General features: G+C 40.7%; 4 protein-coding genes and 1 non-coding gene across 5 annotated transcripts; 3 read left to right on the top strand and 2 right to left on the bottom strand.

The window, feature by feature from the left end:
• The first annotated feature begins 162 nt into the window (after window positions 1-162).
• LOC135633024 (uncharacterized) lies at window positions 163-2703 on the top strand. The gene is made up of 3 exons (XM_065142053.1): window positions 163-465; window positions 671-890; window positions 2359-2703. The coding sequence occupies exons 1-3, from the start codon at window positions 266-268 to the stop codon at window positions 2572-2574; spliced, it is 636 nt and encodes a 211-aa protein (XP_064998125.1). The 5' UTR covers window positions 163-265; the 3' UTR covers window positions 2575-2703.
• A 402-nt stretch (window positions 2704-3105) lies between these two features.
• Window positions 3106-3177, top strand: TRNAP-CGG (transfer RNA proline (anticodon CGG)). Its single transcript has one exon. It is a non-coding gene; the product is annotated as a tRNA-Pro (tRNA).
• An 803-nt stretch (window positions 3178-3980) lies between these two features.
• LOC103978938 (AMSH-like ubiquitin thioesterase 3) lies at window positions 3981-14342 on the top strand. The gene is made up of 14 exons (XM_009394907.3): window positions 3981-4276; window positions 5439-5503; window positions 5704-5767; window positions 5892-6059; window positions 6241-6341; window positions 8002-8107; window positions 8195-8241; window positions 8420-8735; window positions 8832-8921; window positions 8998-9060; window positions 10978-11052; window positions 11836-11898; window positions 13214-13266; window positions 13760-14342. Exons 1-14 carry the CDS (start codon window positions 4154-4156, stop codon window positions 13938-13940), a joined length of 1515 nt encoding a protein of 504 aa, XP_009393182.2. The 5' UTR covers window positions 3981-4153; the 3' UTR covers window positions 13941-14342.
• Window positions 14343-17343: 3001 nt separating this feature from the next.
• Window positions 17344-18742, bottom strand: LOC103978939 (uncharacterized). The gene has a single exon (XM_009394908.3). The coding sequence runs from the start codon at window positions 18638-18640 to the stop codon at window positions 17516-17518; it is 1125 nt and encodes a 374-aa protein (XP_009393183.2). The 5' UTR covers window positions 18641-18742; the 3' UTR covers window positions 17344-17515.
• Window positions 18743-20494: 1752 nt separating this feature from the next.
• On the bottom strand, window positions 20495-20966 carry LOC103979549 (uncharacterized). Its single transcript, XM_065144462.1, has one exon. It carries the CDS (start codon window positions 20938-20940, stop codon window positions 20629-20631), a length of 312 nt encoding a protein of 103 aa, XP_065000534.1. The 5' UTR covers window positions 20941-20966; the 3' UTR covers window positions 20495-20628.
• Between the last annotated feature and the right edge of the window lie 108 nt (window positions 20967-21074).

Below are 21074 nucleotides of genomic sequence, written 5' to 3'. Positions count from 1 at the left end.
CTTGATATAATAAAATGACGATAGTGTCCTCAATATATAGGCAACAGCAAAATAATACATCGTATCCTAGGGGCATAAATGGAAAATCATGTGCTACTTCTCACACGTACCTTTCAACTCTATCGGCCCATCTCCTTTCTTCGTTAAAGCCTCTTAAAATGCTACGAACTGGACTTTTGCGGTCGTTCTCGTCTCCTTTCGCATCTGCTCGTTCGGCCACCGAAACCCTAACCCTAGCTCTCATTCTCTGTGGCGGAGCGTTCTGATGGCGTGGTCGACCCGCTTCCTCACGGCGGTGGCGTTCCTCGCGGTCGGCGTCATCTTCGCGCCTGACGTCCTCGGATCGGGGCCGGAATCCCCCGCTGCCGTTGTCACCGCCGCCAAGCTGTGCCACCTCCTCGCCTTCGCTACCTCCTGGGGCACCGCCCTCTGGGTCACCTTCATCGGCGGCATCATCATGTTCAAGTAATCCCCTTCTCCCCCGTTAAAAATCTCACCTTTCGTAAATACTACTTGACTGATTATAGTTGTACTGATGCAGGCTCACAGCTGAATCTCTAAAATTTTCTGACGAAAGTCTTGTTTATTTGCTAATCTTAACTTGATTTTTTTGTGTAATTAATTGTAGGATTTGGATGTGTTTTGACAATAGGTGTGTGAAATTTTGCAGAAATTTGCCGAGGCATCAGTTCGGTAATCTTCAGGGCAAGATGTTCCCGGCGTACTTCATGGTGTTGTCTGTGTGCGCGGCAGTTTCGGTGGCAGCGTTCGCCTATCTCCATCCATGGAGCTTGGCCTCACCCATCGAAAGGTACCAGCTTGGTTTTCTCCTTTCTGCGCTTGGCTTCGACCTCTCCAACCTGATTGTCTTCACCCCAATGACCATCGAGGTAATTCATTCATCTTATCTGAAAACTTTGGCACCCATTCCTAACTAAAGCCATTATCACTTCCCACTACTGTACTGGTTTAGGGTTTTAGGTCTAACACTCTATGTATATTGTTTGAACTTGCTTTATTGGATGAACGTGATTGTTCTAGTCCATATTAAAGAAGCAGTAAGAAAGGTATATTTGACTAGTGATATTGCTCTTAGCAGATCTTAATGATGGAAAAAGATCCATCTAGATTTTTTACCATATGCAGCTCTTATGAGATAACGAGCATGAGTAGATTTAGAATGTATGTTGTATCTGTGTTTCAACTGCTTAGATCATCTTGAAATTTATTATCACTTAAAGAAAACTCCTAACTATTAATAATGTTATCAGATCTTGGAGGCAAATCCTTTCACCATTATTACAATGACGGAGAGTTGTATTACTTGTTTAATACTTTGATTGAATTACTACAAATGATAGTGATGTGTGACCTCCCAAACATAGATTCTTAGGTTAAATTGGAAAAGATTGGAACTCTTAACTTTAGGTGCTTGTAACTGGTCTTTGTTTCTTGAACTTCACATTATGGTACCACTGAACTGGGCTGAGAATGTAGTAGCACTCTTAAATGTGGCTTACATCTTGAAAGGTTGTATCTTATGCTTTATATAACAAGGCATATTGGCAAATATTTATCCACTAGGAGCTGTTTAGACACACTTGGATATCTCCAATAAGTATAATATGTTTATGCAAAAATTCTGCAGCAAATCAAGTCAAATAGCTAGTACAACATTGCAATAGATTTGGATCAAGATCTGTGTAATTGGTTTTTTATTCTTTAAGTTTCTCTCTGGGCGAGGATTTTTACACACATGCGGTTGGATATTTGTATTTGTATATATAACCCTTGGAAATTTGTATTTGCATGTGTACCCTCCATGTAGTGCATAACTTGTGCCATAAGCATCCATACCAATTCCATCAGCAAACCTGGATTTGATTGGATTATATATGTTAACCAAAATTGTTATAGGATGAAAGTTTCTCTGCACCTCTATTCCCTTTCCTTCAGAATTTTGAATGGATTATTAAACCTGTGCGCAACCCCAATCTTGGAGTTTGAACATGCAAATATGAACTTTTGAGGGTTGTACAGAAATACTTGTTGAGGTATATACTCATAAGGAAATATCCTATATTTGAAATTTGTTCTTATGATAGTGCTTGTTTCAATCATTTGGTTGTGTTCCATAAATAATAAAAATCTTATGCTAGCTATAACGGCTTTACTTTAGGTGGAGATGACTTGGTTAACTTGGGACTTGGGTTTATGTTTAAGATTTTTTGAAAGAGCAAACATATTTTTAAGAAATCAACAGAACTTGACAAATTTAAACATCACAAGACATTGAAATTGCGAAATCATGTATAACTAGGAGCATTGTTATGCTTATTAAAAGCTCACTCCTTGCAGATGATGAAGAAGAGGCACAAGATCGAAAGAGATCTAGGCATTGGTGAGGAAGTTGGAGGGTCGAAGAATTTGGAAGCGGCAAAAACCAATCCACAACTTGCAGCTATGAACAAGAAGTTCGGAATGATCCATGGCTTGTCGTCACTTGCCAACATCATGGCATTTGGCAGCCTTGCCATTCATTCGTGGTACTTAGCTGGAAAGCTTCACTTCTGAACAAAGCCAGTCTTCATGGTTTCTGGAAACTGCACAATCATGTGGTGTAGATGCTTATGCACAAATTCCCTACTATCTATGGTGTTAAACATTGCTCATGTGATATGAAATTTACTTTTTACTTTCTAATGGTTTAGAAACTTATTTTGTGGTATGTTAACCTTGGAGTTCTTCTGCTGTCACTAAAGAAACATCAATTGAGTGGGAGAAAAATTGTTTGTCCCCAAATCAACAAGTGTGGCATGTTCAGGTCAGATTGGCAAGCCATAGCCAAATCTTTTGCTCTTGAAGAAACGGCCAAGTTCAACTGCAAGCTCAGAACAAGTAAACAGGTATTTCTTGAGCCTCAATTTTAATGATCTCTCGTGAACCAAGAAGAGCTATCAGCCTACTGTCTCGTTCCTGTATCTTGCATATCGACCCTATAAAGCCTCCTCCTTTCACCATAGTAATTTTCTCATATCATTTCAGATATTGGTTATTGTTTCACCATAAGTTATGATTCTCCTCCTTTCACCCAAGGACGCGACCGGGCGTTTGGTCTAGTGGTATGATTCTCGCTTCGGGTGCGAGAGGTCGCGAGTTCGATTCTCGCAACGCCCCCTTACAGTTAATATATTTTAGTTTCATGACTTAATATGTTTTTTGGTTATCCAATATATTCTTTTATGGTTTTCCTTAGAGAAAACCATAAATAATAATAATAATAACAATAATAATAAATTAAAGAAAGAAAATATTAAATTAAAATATTTCTCACTCAAATAATATATCGTGTTGAAATAATATTAAGGAAAATAATAATAATAAATTTAAAGAAAGAAAATATCATGTTGAAATAATATGAAGGATTGGTCCATTATTATGCGAACCAGTAGAAGCCTTAGTAGGCTTGGTGGTCACTGTCATCTTTCAGGTTAAGCAACTCGCTTTAATTAGTTATGTTTTTAATTTTATGTCTTAATTCTTCTTTTTGGGTTATCTAAGATATTCTTTTATGGTTTTCTTTGTGATGCTTTCTCGTTCAAACCACATTCTTATAATTTAAAGAAGAAGAAATAATAATAATAATAGGTAAATTAACGCAAAAAATATATCGTGTTAAAATAATAATATTAATGGTTGATCACGCTCGATCATATCCTCCCCTTCCAAATTAAGTAACTCGCTTTAATTACTTATATTTTTATTTTGTATCTTAATTCTTTTTTTTTTTGACTTATCCAATATCTTTTTTAATAATAATAATAATAATAATAATATTATTATTATTATTAAGGGTTGGCTGGATTAGTTTCTGGTTCGATTAATATTCGAACCGGTTCAGATTGGAACCTCTTCCAAGTTAAGTAATTCGATTAGACCGGCTACGAGTCGCACAGCCCAAACGCGACGGGAATATAACCCCCGTCAAGTTTGCCGAAACCTTTCCGCTTTCTATCGATCTCTGGAGGGGGTAAGGAATAGGCGAAGAGACGAGGTGAGACGACTCCAGGATTGCTGGCTAGCTAGGTTCGCAGACCCGCCGCGGAAGCGAAGACGTCGTCTGGATCCCCCCCCCCGCCGCGATCGCCGGAGGATGTCGGCGATGAGGCCCCACGTGAGGGCGATCGACATCAACGCCCTGGCCCAGAAGGTGGAGGTCGACAACCGCATCTCCCTTGCCTTCTACTACCGCATCGCCGATAATCTCCTCAAGCAGGTCCCGTTTCCGCCTCGCTGCTTTGATTTCTTATCCCAATTCTTGTGCCCCGCCCCGCGTCTTGATCCCGAACCGTTCTTAGTTCGGGTGCCTTCAAGATGCGATTCTATTATGCTCTGACGGAATTGTCAGCGTCGATGTGATAGAAACAAAAATAAACAAGGGGAAAAAAGGAATTGGATGAATTTCAAGGAATTTGAGATTACTGGGTCGGTTAAGTGTGGATTTTCCTGTTGGATGTTTTGTCAAGCTAATGCACTAGCATGCTCCATGCAGGAATTATCAAGGTGTCATCTTCCAGTTGTCTTATCATTGTCTGGTTAGCTTTTAGCAAACTAAAGAATGGAGAGTGGATCATGAAATGTTTTAAGGAAACAGAGATGGATAAAACAAAGAGGCCAAATTTGGTGTGAATTTTTTGTTCAGCTGATAAACTTGCATCCTCTCCCAGGAACCATTGGCATGATCCTTTTATTGTCATTTAAGATTTACGAATTCGAGCAGATCAACTATTGGAAGAACTCGAAACTGAGTAATTCCCATGAAATAATTTACGTATATCTTATTATCAACCTGCTATTAACCACTTAAATCCTGGTCCAGATTGTTAGTCAGTCCAAATTTAGAGGTTACTCATATTTGATTAAAATATAAACGTTCTAGCCTATTTGTTGTTGTTAAGCTCGTAAGGTTTGTAGAATAATCCTATTAAATTTTGTTGGACTAGGAACGAGTCTAATTAATATTTAGATACAACTTTTAAGCAAACCAACATGCCTATGATGCACAAATCCTTTATGGTGGACTATGCACAAGAAAGTAATATTCAGGCACCGCAGGTCCACGTTAACCCTTTTCATTGGCATTCCAGTTTGAAGGTTTGTGACCCTTTGGGACTGTTGTTATCATTCATGGAAATTGGATTCAACACTTTCTTTGGAGTAATAGGAACATAAAGTTTGATTTTCATCTTTTCATTGTCCAAAAGTGAGCTTGCTCGTTCAGCAGCTGTGCTGTTCATTTTAGCATATCGATATTTGGACTAAAGTTCAGAATTACTTTGTTGATTATGGCCTGTTTTCTTTCATCCATGTCTGCTGATTCAATACTTTAATTGTGTATGACACAATTTCCAAATTTAAGTGCTTTCTTTTATCTTCAGGCTAGAATTTACAGGGACGAGAGAAATCTCATTGATCTGTATATTATACTTCTCAGATTTTCGAGGTAATGATGCTGTGAAGTCCATATTGCTTGCTTTATGCATGTTTATTTCCACTGAAATCTACATGCTGGTATATGCAATTTTTTGTCTCCAGCATCCAATTTGTTTCCTTTTTCATTTAATTCTCTGCTATTTCGATCAGAACAGGCACTTAGAACTGTGGTTTATATTGATACTTTTCAATTTATCTTTATGGATGCAGTCTTTTGTGCGAGACAATACCTTGTCACCATGAATACCAGGCCTTACCTCCTGCTTTTAGGAAGGTTGGTGTGGCCATTCATTTTACCCTTTCTCCAACTTTGAAGCCTGTTCTTATTGTTTTATGAAATCCAGAGAATGGTGTATAATAATTAAGAACTTCTGTTAACCTTTTTCAAATCATTTCAGAAACTGTTGGATGTCATGAATGAACTGGAATCTCTGAAGCCAGAAGTTCAACGTCAAGTTGACAATCTTAACAGAGAGCATACATTTCAAACTGCTGGTCAGAAAAGTGTCTCCTATAGTCCAGTTCCTGCCAAGGAACACATCGTTCCTATTCCTCGCATGGACCAGGTTTATTTCTATTAAGTCTCTGATATGAAGTCATTGCACATGGCTTGATTTACTGAATGTTTAGATTACAAGTTTCACAAATTATGAGGCTTATGCAAGTTAGGATTTTCTTTGAATTTCCTGCAGAATAACTTACTTTTTTTCTCATCTGATCTTTGTTATCATATTCTTAAAATTGCAGACTTCTACAGTAAGTACATCTCGATCATCATGGAGACCTGCTGAGAGGAATCGACTTGTGTTGCCAGACAACTCACAAGCAGATAAATCATTGCAGAAAATGTATGTGCATAAATCGATCAATTTGTCTATATTTAACATTTTATTATCCTCTCTAGCTTATAACCTGCTCTAAAATAATGAATAGGATCAAAGAATGAGCATTTGGGGAAATATGAGAGGAAAAGCATCAGAGCATGTTTCAGAAGGATGTAGGTTTAGAATTTAGGTTTATTGTAACTCCCCGATTAGACCCACATTGGAAGTGGACAAGACTAAGATTGACTTATAAGGATTTGATGAGTGTGGATTCTAATTAATTTCAACTTTAGTATTTTGGCTAGTGGTTTAGGCTCAACAATGTTGACAAGCTAGTTAACTCATCAGGTCTGGGTCATGACAAATAGTATCAAAGCTAACCTAGTATTGGAGCATGGTGAGGGACTCGAATAAGAAAGAGCTATCCGTGGATGGAGTTAGAGGACTCATCACGATGTAGACTCACCACTGAGCTATGATTCACATACATCATGTTAGGTTTTGATCTAGGGTATGTTGGGCCTTGACGTGGATATCAAGCCCTTAAATAGGGGAGATTGTAATATCCTGATTAGTCCTATATCGAAAGTGGGTAAGACTAAGATTGACTTTTAAGGATTTGATGTGTGTATTGCTATCAACTTCAGCTCTAACATTTTGACCAGTGGTTTGAGTTTAACATAGTTGATAGGCGAGTTAGCTTATCAGGCCTAAGTCGTGACATTTACACAAAATAAAACTTAATTATGGAGCTCTAACATGTAAGACCATCACATAGTATGTTCATTCCTCGTTCCCTGATCTTTCCCACTCATCCTACTACCCTTTTTTCATGTTCAAAAGATAATCCATCCATTGGTTAATTAATTTTTCAGTAGTACTATCTTGATCTCAGGGCAATTGTTGAAATGCCATTAGCAAAAAAAAAAAATGTTGGAATGCCTCAACGTTCTTCATTGGTTAAATTGTTTAATGTGCATCTTTACAATGGTCCAATCAAATGGTTTTTGTTCATTTTTTTCACTATTGTTGTGCAGTTAAATCTGGAGTTTGTCTTGTTTCTTTTGTGGTAATGAATAACTGGTTAACAAAAAAATTCACTGTATATTGTTTAAAATTTTGTGCTTGATCAGTTGCTACGTTGCATCACCCAGTGGTACATGTTATTTTCCATGACACTCCCATAGGATAGCTAAAAGTTCACCTTCCTTTAAATTTTAACTTGAGTATTACTTGCTTTTTCTATGGATAACATACAAACAATAACATGTCAAAGTTTTGGTTAAAATGTATGCAGTTTGTAGTTAAAAAGGTAGAAAAAAAATTGTTCTTATAATTGCTTTATTTGAAAAGTTTCATATATTTATAATTCCAAATTTTGTTAGTCTAGATTTGGAACAACATCTTAGTTTACCAAGATGTTTATGCTCTATTGTAGAATGCAACTCGATGTTTTGTCATAGCAATGAGCAGGTTTCTAATTGTCTGATTTTTGTGGTTGCCAAATATAGGATGGTTGGAAAAGCTTAGTTTTGGCTATTTGCAGTTCTTGGGTCATTTTGTAGACTCTCAAACATATTATCTACTGAGTAGATTTAAAATCTTGGCTTCTCTCTAGACTCTTTTCCTGTGCTAATTTGCTAACAAATTTGTTGTATTACTTTTTTAATATACATTTGTGCAGATCTTTTGGTGTACTTAATCCAAAAGAAGAAACCTTATCTAGGCATTCCATTTTAGGTCCTAATGGTCTATGGGGCCCTCCTGCACGACCAGTTACTGGTATAAGGGTATAATTCTATTGTACTTAACAAGTCTTTTGGTCCTCATCTAACAAAGTAGTGACTGCCACCGGTATTTACTTCTATTTGGTACAGGTCCAGTATCCCAGCAATTTTGAGTTGATTCAAAGTGGAAGTTCAGGGTGAGAATCTTGGACAGTGCTTTATAAATTGCAATAGCAATCTGCTGTGTGCTTGTTTGTTTTTATTCACACTTCTAAATTTGATTTTTTCGGTGAATAACCAAGTCATCTTCTGCTTTATGTCTATTTTCCAAGTTACACTTAACAACACATTTTGGTGCTGTGTACTGTCAAATAGCCTGAATCAGGATGCGCAATCTGGTTTAGTTGTGATAAATGAAGGCGATTCTAGAAAGAGGAACTATGATCTGGAATCAGTTCTCTCCCTTGATGATGGCAGATGGTCTTCTATTCCGGTAGAAGAATCTGATACTTTTGCTGCAAGTGTAGTTCAAGAAGATTTTGCTCATTTGAATATCAAGCAGCCATCTCCTCCTCCAGTTCTAGCTCAAGTGGAGTCACGTGTGATTTCCCCATCAAAAGTTGCTGATCCAAGACCAGGCCCAGCAAAATCTTCGCATGATGGAACGAAGACTTTTCAAAATCTACATGTGGTGAGCTCTCTCCCTTTCACTTTCTCAGTCACTCACAAAATACTGAAAAACCTGACCTTGTTGAGTAATCTATAAAATCTTTCATTCATTTGACAGCCGGTAAAGATGATGGAAGCTTTTATGCGGTTTGCAGAGAAGAACACTGCCAAAAATTTGGAAACCTGTGGAATTCTTGCAGGTTTATTGGTACGTGATGTCAAGTAGGATCATTAACTATGAAATTTTTGCCTGATTTCTGATGCATCCCATGCTTTTATTGTAGAAAAACAGGATGTTTTATGTGACAACACTAATAATCCCAAAGCAGGAATCAACATCTGATTCGGTAAGATAATCTTCTTGCTTTTTATTAATGGATGTTGTTATTAACTCAAATACAAGTTCCAGTTGTATAATTTGCTGGTTGCTGATCTCTTCTTGTTGTTGGTGATTCTTTGGATTAAGACATTGCCTTGTATTCATCTTCGAAATTTAGAGCTAGTTTTACTGAATATGCCAAAAGCATAATAAAATTGTGTATATGTTCTTATTTTTAATTTGTATAAGTTTTGTTTTTTAATTCGTAATATTTATACATGTTCTCTGTTGATCAGGTCCTCCTCATAAGCTAATCCCTTATTTAGTCATTTATTTTGTTTATGGCCTTTTTAATATGATTTATCATCCCTCAGTAATGAGGCTGAGTCTTGGTGCTGGAGCATTTCTTCAATGTGACTCTCTTTTCTGGATTTAACTTGAATCAACAGGCTCACAGCTTGGAGGGGCTTTGGACTCGTTAATAAATTATGAAATTAATTTGCTTAGCTCATTTTTAGTTTGAGAGGCATACTTAATTGGGTCCTATTATGATGAAGATTTATTTGTTATTTAGAGCTTTAAAAAACTTTTCTTTTTCAAGTTCTACGTTACATTGTGGTGCTACGTTTTATATCTATTAGGTGCCATTTTTTTATGCCTTTTCCTCTTGAATTGCAGATCCCTGCCACAAGTCTTCTGATTTGACCTTATCTTGCTATGCAAACTTAAAGATTTTTTAGTTGTCACACTTGATCAGTCATTTTTCACCTGATGACTAAACAAGTACCCTTTCAAATCATATGAAATGGTGGAGAATAAGGCATGTTTTTAGTGTTATCTTGCACCTATCACTTTTAACCTGGAAGAATTTATTGACTCTTGCTTTCTCATATTGCCTTATCCCAGAACAAATTGTCTGTCTGATAGATATCTCTTTCTTCTTTCTTTCTTGCAAGCTCCATACCAATAGCTGTCCATTGTATTCATTGTGCTAATTGTGTTGTACGCAATTTGGTAACTTGTTATCTTGCTTCAATCATTTTATTATGTTTTGTTCATTGTATTCAACGGTTCATCTTATATCATTTGGTAGATCATGTCTTCATAATGGCCCTATTGGGAATTTTATACTTCAGAACACATTTAGCCACCCTTTTGATATGTTGGAGTATGGTCTAATTCCATTGTTAATGGTCCCATTATAGATGTCATATTTTGACAAGTAATGACAGTTCTGGAACATGACTATGAGACTCCATTGAGAAATCATGGTTGTAAGTTATCCAATATGGAAAATAAAATTCAGGAAACAGAACTAAAGGTGAAAATTGCAAATTTACACTTTTAGGACTCTAGGAATTTTGGTACTGGATTTGGGTGATAGAAACAAGATTCATCAGAGACAAGTGCTCCTTCAACCCTATAATTTATTACACTTCTGATCCACCCAGAGTCTGTACGGCATCCTATTCTAGGAAAATATCTCTGCATTATTTATTTCAAATTAAGGCCCAATGTAATGCTATCAACTAGGCAGTTGACACATAACAATTAGCACAGTTAGTTCTAGTTGGAAATTGTAAACCATGGTTTAAACTTCAATTACCATTGCTGATATCCATACCATATCCAGCTCGAATCAGTTTATATTGGCCGGTGCAGTGACATACCACCTGGCACATCCCAGAGAAAAAAATATCAGATAATTGATCAATTTTTGAAACTCAAAGTGTTCCATTGCAAATCAGCTTTACTGGTTCAGTACCAGGTGTTTGGCATGTACCAAGCACACCTGGTACCCTATGCAATATTTAATCCATGGTGTGAATAAAGGAGCACTTTGCAGTTATTTTAACAGTTTTCATGTATTATCTTCTATTATCAATCAGTTCAATTCTTTATCATCATTTATTTGTATGCACTAAGCAGATATTTTTCTTTTCAGTGCCAAACTACAGACGAAGAAGAAATATTTAATGTCCAAGACAAGCTCTCTCTTTTCCCTCTTGGGTGGATACATGTAAGTTTACTGTGAGAGTTTTACTTATCACTATCAAAGCCCATTTGATGTTTTTTTTACCCAATCGATCCTGAAGCATATTTTGAATTGTCATCAAAGAAATTATATTTATTAATTTAGGCAACTATCTAACAGTCTTCCTATTCTCTGTGGTTGTTTCCTCGCCTTCAATAATTCTCATATGTTCTAAGCGTAGATCACTTTCATCTCATAATATCTTGTAAGTTTTGAGGTTTCTCTTAAATTATTTTATAATTTTCAGCAAGTTTGTTTAATGAATGTTTTAGGACTCCTAGATTCATTTCTGAACTGGATGATGATGCCTATGGTTATCTTGCTACCATAAGAAATGACGAGTGCTTTTCGAAGTCTTCTTTATGACATCGTTGGTAGCCAAAAAGTAGAGACTTTGCTTGGCAAATGGATATGACATAGTAACTACAGATGCCTCCTTTTTCTTTTTTGGCCACTGAATTATCAAAGAATGAGAAGTTGATGTCATCACAATTATTGCACTCTTAAGTACTCTTGAACACTTTACAAACTTTTGCAATTCAAGCAAGAAGATATTGATTAAGATGTGCTTTGCCATCCTCCATCTAGTATGGAAATTTATATCTGTATCCATAAGAATCAAGGAGGTTTGGGGATAATGATTAGCAAGATATTATGTTGCTTAATATGCATTTCAAATTTATATGACACCAGGGCATCTGTTCTGCACTAATTGTATTTGTTCTTTTCGACAACTTTGATTCATTTGAGTTACATATTGTTTTTCAGACCCACCCAACCCAGACTTGCTTCATGTCATCAATTGATCTCCATACTCATTATTCGTACCAGGTGATGCTTAAAAACCTTTCTTAGTTCTCCTTTTGGTTAATTCATGTTGAAATGTCTATTTGCTTTTATTTTTTCATGTCGAACTATTAATCATCAATTTTTATTTATTTCTGAATGAACACTTGCCTTTGGCTGACTTCTTGATTGGTTTATTTGGAGCTAATATTGAAAATCTTGGGGTACCATCTTGAAGTCCTCGCCGTGGGTACATATGAGATCAACTTTTTTAGTTGAAGTAGTTCTTATTGTTTCATGACAATTATGCAATGGGTGCTAATTTTGAGACAACAACAACTTTGTTAATTACATCTTATAGTAGCTATTATATTTGATTGAAGGTAGAATAGTTATCTATTAAACAAGCGACTTTTCAGTTCCCTGTATTTACTCTGAAACGAGCAAGGGGTATTCTCCTACTTAAAGTTGGTGGTGGCTGGACACCCCCTTTCTTTTGTACCATTTTCAACTGGGATTCCTTAGTCTCCCATTCGGTGAGAACTGAAGAAGATTTTGGTATTTCTTCTTTTGTGGTAATTCAAGATTTTCGATGAGAACATCATTTTCCTTTTTTCTCTTAATTTCTTTAGCTGTTATGTTCTGCTATTTTCGTTTTTCATCATCTTTTTGCATTTTACTGCCAAAGCTTCTTTCATTTTCTTTTCTGCTTTACTGATGCCTCTTTTCTGATTTGTTTTAATCTTTAACTTTTAAGTGCACCTCATTTTTGTGAGGTATGTGCCTAGCTGTGCTCCTTGCATCCTGAGCTCTGTGTCATGTGTCTCAAGTGTTACATCTATGCTCCAGGAGATCTTTTGTGCTTAAGTGTCTCTCCAACCTTTGATAACATTGACCTACTGGTTATAAACAAATATTACGGATGGACTAGATGTTACTCGAAGTGTATAAGCAACTGTATCTCTTTTGGCCAAAAGATACCCACAAGATTGTATAAATGATATCTCTTGGCTGCACTGAGATGTCCATGGAGGATGAAAGAGGAAGATTATAATTTTATGAGGCAGCAACTTTTTGGTTGACCTTGTAAATAATGCTGTTTGCTTACAGCATATGGTGGGGCATGATATAATTTTTATCCTACACCAGATAACTCACTCCTTATGGTGATAGTCATGATATGCTCATCTCTCTTACATTTAGTTAGGCATTTGGTTGAAATAATTAAAATTAAACCTTATATAGCTTGAGCTAATTCAGCCATTTGATACTATGTTTAAACCTTGTCATATAATTATGTTTTCATGTAGATTGAAAGAGTTTTAAATCATTTTCAATAAATGACATTTGCTTTTAACAGATTATGTTACCAGAAGCAATTGCAATTGTCATGGCACCAACTGATACATCAAGGTGAGTCCATCTCATTTTTCTTGGATATTATAGGTTAAGACTGTAGCATTGATGTTTCCTTTTTGTGGAATCCCTGTCAGTAAATGATAATATTAAGAGAAGGGGAATAAATCTGACGGTTTTAGCTCTTACATCTGATAAATCATGTACATCTAAATGTCAAGAGATCTTCTAGGTAATTATGAAATCTGTCTTTCGTTGACCATCAAAAGTCATCGTGATGTTTCCTGTGTTAATGAGAAGAACTTCATAGCGGGCTTATTCCTGGTAGGCTACATTTTATGGAGAAAAACTAGAATATACTATTTGCTAGAATCTGTTGCTCCCTCTACAATGATCAACGGATTGGGACATCCCGAGTTGTTCAAGTCGATGGCTTCCCTTGTCTACGATTCCCCTCTGTTAATTATATAGTTCTAAAGAAATTTCAAGTAATATCTATATCCTATCTGCCCTTGTTCGAAGGGTATTCATGATATGTTTCTCTGTGCAGAACCCATGGCATATTCCATCTGACAGATCCATCGGGTGTTAATCTGATTCGCAACTGTCGAGAAAGTGGATTCCACCCACATGAGGAGCCTCTGGACGGCAGTCCTATATACGAACACTGTTCGCATGTTTACATGAATGCCAATATGAAGTACGATGTGATCGATCTCCGTAACTCCTGATCTTATCAAGGCGTTCAAACACACGCTCAGTCCAGCTGGGAAGAGACCTTAGATGCAACATGCAGTTTGATCCTCAGCATGTCTACCACGATGCTGGCAATGCCGCTTGTTTATTCTGTATTTACTCTGATGAGGATGGATATATGCCGTGTCGTCAAAACGCCGAAGTTACAGATTCTGTGTCTTCTTTCAGTCTGCCCAGCAACACAGCCAGTTGCTTCCTTGGTGTATATGCAGTTTGTGACTAATAGATCATCTCGGATTGCTTTTTATGATGCATCTGAACTATACTACAGTTTGATGACATATATCATGCTGGATGTAATTGCTGGCTGTTGCATCACATTCTCAATATTGTTAGTCATTTGGCATGAGAAATGATTCTCATGATTAAAACTTTAAGCATTATCTTTCATGTATAAATTATTTGTGTCTCCTTCCCTTGTGTCGTCTGATGCTTGCAGTAGAGCTGTCTAAGAGTGCAGCATCAACTCTCTCTAATGTTGTGTTGAGACAAAAGGATTACCAAAGTAGGATTCTCCACTAGTCTGCTTTACAAGTTGATAAGATATAATCTTTGAAGCATTAAATACACCACAAATTCATCAAAGGAAGTTTAAACAAACCATGACAAAAGATATCCGATCTTAGTGTTCTCAGTTATATTTTCTATTCACTTTTGTTTTATTTTTTTTGTTAAACAGCCGTCTTTCACTAAATTCCCCCGTACCGACTTTAGATTCAAAAATAGATGACCGAGTTGTTATGGCCACACCCAAAGCGCACACAACCGTAATTGGCGATGCCATCAGTGAAATGATGAAGGTGAATATTCATTATCGATAAGGACAATATTATTTTCCAGAAATTTCTTCAAATTTTTTACTTTTTTTAATAGAACACTCCAATTTTTTTTGTTTATTCATATAGAGTGTCTCTTATTTTTTAAAAGATGAGATTATCTTTGACATTCGTCCTATCGCCCATCGTCTACTACTATTGCCAAGCCCTCATCTACCGCTAGCACTACGGAGGTCAATAATCTCTCAAGAGAGTCTCTTGGGTGAGATGAAAGGCTCGATAATGTTGACATTAGAGTTGGAGAACATTTTGCTTATCGTCGATGGGGTCAAGGGACAAGATAAGTTTGTCTTGACCTTGGGGCCGTGGAACACAACCATGTCATAAACATGCACAACTAACCCTAACCACGGTTCGATTCGAATCGAAATCTAATCGGGCCAAAAGCGAAATCGACCTAAGGCGATTCGATTCTGATTCTTCGATGTCAAAGCTATGCAAAACCTCCTTGGCAATGTGTGACACTTCTTCACTAGATCCTGAATTCTCACCATGTACCTCTCCCACGTTTTATAATCCTTTGGTAGCTCACCACTTTCCCATCTCCTACTTCGTAATCAATCGATGTTGCATCCTTCGTCGACACCAAAAGCTCTAACCATGTTGATCAAAGTTGGGTAAGGGGCAAAGGCAACGATGGACGAAACAAAGACCATCGATAATCTCATCTTTTAAAAAAAAAAAAAAAAAACTTAAAAAATGTATTTTTATAAAATTTTGCCCTACGTTTCGACTTGACATGTGATGTGAATGTCAGCCATCAGAAAATGATAGATACGTATCGAGTTTTGAGAAAATTCTAAAAAATACACAAAAAAATAAAAATAATATGGAACACATAGCATCTTTCACAGTACGATACAAACATAGCATGCGATATATAAGTCTCGTACCGAACAACACAAACCATGTTATGTATAACAATAAACTGTCGGACCGATAAATACAGCTCGTACCATACCGTATGTACGGAACTGTGTTAAGACCTTCCATCACAGCTAAATGGCAGAAGCAGATGAGATCAAATTAGTTGGGGACACTCGATTCCCATCATCGCTTCATGCATAAACCTCTTCTAAACCAAATCATCATTCATCATCGTCATCATCATCATCAACAAGCCGGCGGTGCCCCCACACCCACCCACTTGCGATGTCAAAGAGGCATTCTTTTCATCATAAGCAGTACTTAGCCTTTCCTACCTTCTATCTATCGTGTGTATGCAATGCTTATTTTGATGTCAAGGACGCATTTTGAAGGCCAAATGTCCCCTCTGAATTCATCGCAACCCTACAACCAAATTCAAAGCGAATTCTTTGGGTTCCGAAGCTAATCCCTAAACCATAGAAAGAAAGAAAGAAGCAAAAAGATTCATCGTCTACGGCATATAAGCACAGAAAAATTATTAGCCCCACCAACATCAGATATCTAAAAATCAAGTCTTCATCGGCATCAAAGCAGCAATTCAGAGAGGTAAAGAATCAAAGAACCAACGAATCTTCACCTCGATGAAGGAACCAGGAGCGGGTTTCCGAACCAGTTAACCAGCTACTCCTGCCGTCACGCATCGAAGCCCGAATGAGAGAGAGCCCCAGGAGCGATGGTTTCCGACGGATGGGGACGAAGAGCCGCGCGCGATCCACCGATGGTAGAATCCTGGAAGCGGGCGGGTAATCAAGCATGGACATGAAGAGAAACCCTATTTCGACTGTTCCACCCCCCTATAATATAACGAAAACGGCCGATCTTTATTGTGAGATTCAAAGGCTCTATGAAGGGCAAAATTGTCCTGCGATGGGTTTAGGGTTTTACGCCGCCCTAGTTCATCTCTACAGAAATATATTGCAGGAATGGGTTGCCTTGTTCTTGGAGAAACCACTTTGATCTCAAAACACTTTGATTTCAACATGAATCTTCATGCAAGGAATTCAAGCTATGAGCACTTCTATTTCAATTTCAATTGCTAATTTGTCATCTTCATAACCCTAATCTTAACATCGGTACTCATGAATCATTTCGAACCTTTAGTTTCGCTTTAGGCCAATCGTACGTAGGCCTCTCGCTCTCTCTCTCTGACTCGTTTTCACATGCACACAGCTAAGTGCTGGTACAACAAAAAAGTATTACCCCCATTTCTTCGGCTTTGGATGAGCGATTGATGCAGTGTGTTCGGTCATAATGTCACATATAAAATGGCGTGTAACACATGATCTTGATCATTCTTTAAGACCACAAGTCAAATTGCTGGTCCATCATTCTTGATGGAGCATGCACCAGTATGGCTATCCATCCAATTCTTGGATCGGACAGTGCCTGGTGCAGTCTAACCACATAGCATTTGAGATAGATGGGCCTGAAACTGAAAACAAGAGGCAGGGTTAGTCGATGAGATAGTGAGATATGGCTATCAATCAATGAAACGCATCCATCTCCATCATCGGGTGAGTCCAAAAAGAACACAAACGTCCATCATGCATCAACGAAAACGATGCCTGTCGGTCACATAACGACATGCAATCGGAAGCATCAACGAGAATGCGAATCATAAAACCCGCATCGACGGCTTCGATTTCTCTAAATTTAGTGAAGGATTTGGGACTACAACGCAGTAATCAAGATGGACGAGCTCCCCCATGTACTGTACAAACTCGATTGGCTTCTTCTTTCGGGTGGTGATGACAATAACGGCAATAACGGAGAGAAGACGGAACGGGTTACCTTGACGGAACGGGATTCAGGGATCTGGCGAAGCCGTGGATGGCGCCGTAGCTCCTCGAGCTGAACCAGAGGCACCCGAGGAGGCCCTGCCGGTAGGGCAGGAAGGTCCGTCGCCTCATCTCCTCCGTCTGCGCCCGATTCGCGGTGTAGTGCCGCTCGTGCGGCGATGGCGCAGCCCGTCTTCGCCTTCCAAGCCCGTTCGCCGGCCTCGGAAGCGGCGCCTGCGGCTTCAACGGGGGTGCGGGTGGCGGGTTCTTCTCCGGCTTCGAGATTGGAGTGGGTTTCGTCCTGTCCTTGGATGCTGAGAAGGAGATCCCGTGCCAGAACTTGTCCTTCCCGTGGCCGCTCCCTTCGCTTTTGCTCCTGTGGAGGAGATCCTTGAGAAAGATCCATCGCTTGGAGCTCCGACCCGACGAGGAGGAGGAAGACGTCGAAGACGAAGACGAGGAGCGGGAGGAAGCCGAAACGGGCGGCGGAGGGGCCTCCTCCGCTTCGATGTGCTCTGGATCTGGGGTCTTGTCCAGATCCTTACCCTTCTCCTCCCGATCTGCGCCCTGCAGCCGCCACCGGAACGGAAGGTTCCTCAGCGGGGAGAGCGATCTGGACCTTCGATGGACAGAGCGGCTCCGGAGCTTCAGATCGCGCCCACGGACGCCGATATCCGCCGCCTCGCGGTTGCCTCGCGCGCCCTCCCTCTCGTCCTCGTCCTCCTCTTCGTCGGCGATATCAGGGAGCGGAGCCAGGGCTTGCGGGCGCTGGAGGTGGGAGGAGAGCTTCATGGGGCGGATCTGGCCGTTGAGAAAGAGCTCGTCGGCCGAGGCAGCGATCGAATGCGAAGGAAAGCGAGCGGAGAACTCGAACTCGAAGGAGAAGTCGCCGGAGGCGGGTTCGGACGGGGAGTCAGGGGCGGAGAAGGGAGAGGAGGAGAGGACATAGTGCATTGGGCTGGAGGGGGCGCTGAAGAAGAAGAATCCGCCGCCGACGGAACCGCCACGGCCGGGACTGGAGGGGGCGCTGGCGAAGGGGGTGGAGCATGCGCTCTCGAACTCTTCGCTGTTGCCGGGGTTCGGGGAATAGGAGGATCCTTCGGTCTCGCCACTGTTAGGGTTTTCGAGCTCCATCGTGTCAGTGAGGATGGAGGACGCTTGCGAAGTAGGAGAACGGCGTCAGCTTCGTCTCCGACAAGGAAGGGGGAACGCGGGGAGGGTGGCGGGGGGGTTTTATGGTCGCTGTTGCTCGAGTCCTTAACAGCGAAGATGGAAGCGCTCTTCCGTATTTACCCTCGGATATTTATGAATCTCCGAAAGTGCCACTGCTAGCAGCTCTTTTATTGTATTAACACTACAATAAATCTACAACTTCTGTGCGCCCTTGGATGCTTCCAATTGCCTTTAGATTCGCGTGCATCGATGATATTGTTACCCAGCCCTAATCTTAATTTACTTGTCTTGTGGTCGGTAGTATTGTATAATTATAATAACAAAGCAAAAGCAGTTAACAGTAGCTATAAAAAGATTCTACTAATTGCATTCCTCTTAAATTATACATTAATGAGCACAGCATCATGCGATGCGTGTTTGCCATTATTGGTCTTAAATTGCTCATAAATGAGCAGTTTCCAATAAAGTGCTACAGTACATGAAATGAGGAGGAATTTTATGATGGTGCGAGATGCAGAGTTGGGGGAATTGGCTGCAAGCCGCGACAGGCGTCAGGCTGATCCGCAAAAGAGGACCACACGGCTCCTGCGCGGCGGTGGGTCCAACTGTGCCGGCCAGTAGCCGTCGCGCCCGAACCCCACCAGCCGGAGGTGATGGGCTCGCCAAGCGCAACCCGACAGCCGACGCGGGCCCCATTCCCCCTTCCCTCAGGGAGCAACCAGCTGCGGAGCCGCTTGACAGCTTCCCCCTTGAAACCCGCTCCAGCACAAGCCACGCGTCGCGAGGTCACTTGACCGGTCCCAGGGGTGGGACCACCGGCCTGCTCCTCCGTCCGATCCCCATCGCACGGCTGATCTTTCCCGTACCTCGCCAGTTACGGCGGTTGCTCTCAGAACTGCCTTTCCAGAAACAACGGCGGATCAGCGGCCCGCGTAGACCGATGTAGTCGGTACGGTCACCACCAGCATCCCCATTCCCAGGAAGGAGAAGGGACTCACGAGGGCCGAGAAAGTCCCCGGGTGAGATTACCGACGGCGTGGGCAATTTAAGAAACGCAGGGCGGTTGGGGGGGTAAGGTATGAGATGCGGGTTGGTGTCAGGAAGGGAACGTGGGGTGGGGTCCATTTTCCCAGGCCGTGACAGGCAGCATGATGCTGACCTTTTCGTGCCGCACGCATATCGATGCATCCCGGTTAATGAGCAGCACTACCAAAATGGAAGATAGACCCAGGCATCCATCACAGAGCAGCTAGGGCAGGGGAAGTAGGCTTCCTGTAGTATCCCCGTGTAACAGACGTGTAGACTAAAAGTGAGTTGTTTCCACTTTGAAATGGTAACTCCATTTCCTCCACTTTGAATCTAGGTGGGTGATAATTAATTAAGAACCTATATATTATAATTGAAATGCTTAATTGAAGCATGCAGTCATGTACAAAGATCATGCAATTACCAGTCGAGTCCATTTGATGCAACAAGCATAGAGGTCAAACCAACGGTAAATAGAAGCGCATCGGATGGAGCGAAGAGAATGAGGTCCAATCAAGAGAATGATAGCGTAAGCTTGGAAGGTCACCTATCGGGTCTGCCTCGGGATTCGTGTATTAATTAATATATATGATTGATCTGATCGAGCGGCCCAAGATGACGTGGGCAAAGAACTATCTATCTATCTATCTACCAAGGCCCAACCCAACCCGCCCTTTCCTAATTAGTTGACCATCATTGATAACGATGATTCGATGCGACAAATACGAAGAAATATATAAGAGAGGAGAAGTCAACACAGACGTTGAGGAACATTAACAGCCACCGGCAGGCGATAATTAGTCTCCCTTTTTTTGGGTTTGTTTTGATTCGTTTGTGGTTAGAAGAAGGACACGACGTTGGTTCATCACAAACGTTACAAACCAGTGACGTCCTTTGATGGAACTCCGGGAGGGTGCGGCGCGTCACCGTCCGTAGACGAGGGCGGAGCAGCGGGCCTTGAACCAGCGGAGCCCGTTACGGAGGGAGGCCCTCACCTTGCTCTCCGCGGCGTACGCCTTGTACCCCGCCACCCTTCTCCGCCGCCTCGTCTCCGGGTCGCCGGCCCACGACTCCCCCGTCGAGGAGGAGGAACTGCCGGTCCCAATCCGGCTACCGTTCCCCCTCCCGGGCCGCAGCGGCGGTCCGCAGGCGGCGGCGGCGGCCACGGCCTCCGAGCCGGCCGGCGCGCCGTGGGCCCAGACCGCCTTCCTGTGGCCCCGGTCGTAGTCGGGCATCGCGGGAGAGAAGAGATGGCGAGAGCGGAAAAAAGAACTTAATATAATCGCGTACTAATAGCTTCTAATTTTTGCTTGGTTTTAACGGAGCGCGAGCGAATTCAGGAAGGCGGAGGAGCGGATTCCCGGTGGCG

The sequence above is a fragment of the Musa acuminata genome, chromosome BXJ3-3, assembly GCF_036884655.1.
Source record: "Musa acuminata AAA Group cultivar baxijiao chromosome BXJ3-3, Cavendish_Baxijiao_AAA, whole genome shotgun sequence".
Taxonomy (NCBI): Eukaryota; Viridiplantae; Streptophyta; class Magnoliopsida; order Zingiberales; family Musaceae; genus Musa; species Musa acuminata.
This window is presented reverse-complemented; position numbering and strand designations above follow the sequence as displayed.

Coding starts and splice junctions, on each gene's coding strand:
- LOC135633024 (XM_065142053.1), top strand. CDS start 266: ATGGCGTGGTCGACCCGCTTCCTCACGGCGGTGGCGTTCCTCGCGGTC. Junction 466..670: donor GGCGGCATCATCATGTTCAA/GTAATCCCCTTC, acceptor GAAATTTTGCAG/AAATTTGCCGAGGCATCAGT. Junction 891..2,358: donor TCACCCCAATGACCATCGAG/GTAATTCATTCA, acceptor CACTCCTTGCAG/ATGATGAAGAAGAGGCACAA.
- LOC103978938 (XM_009394907.3), top strand. CDS start 4,154: ATGTCGGCGATGAGGCCCCACGTGAGGGCGATCGACATCAACGCCCTG. Junction 4,277..5,438: donor CCGATAATCTCCTCAAGCAG/GTCCCGTTTCCG, acceptor TTTTATCTTCAG/GCTAGAATTTACAGGGACGA. Junction 8,108..8,194: donor GACCAGTTACTGGTATAAGG/GTATAATTCTAT, acceptor TATTTGGTACAG/GTCCAGTATCCCAGCAATTT.
- LOC103978939 (XM_009394908.3), bottom strand. CDS start 18,640: ATGGAGCTCGAAAACCCTAACAGTGGCGAGACCGAAGGATCCTCCTAT.
- LOC103979549 (XM_065144462.1), bottom strand. CDS start 20,940: ATGCCCGACTACGACCGGGGCCACAGGAAGGCGGTCTGGGCCCACGGC.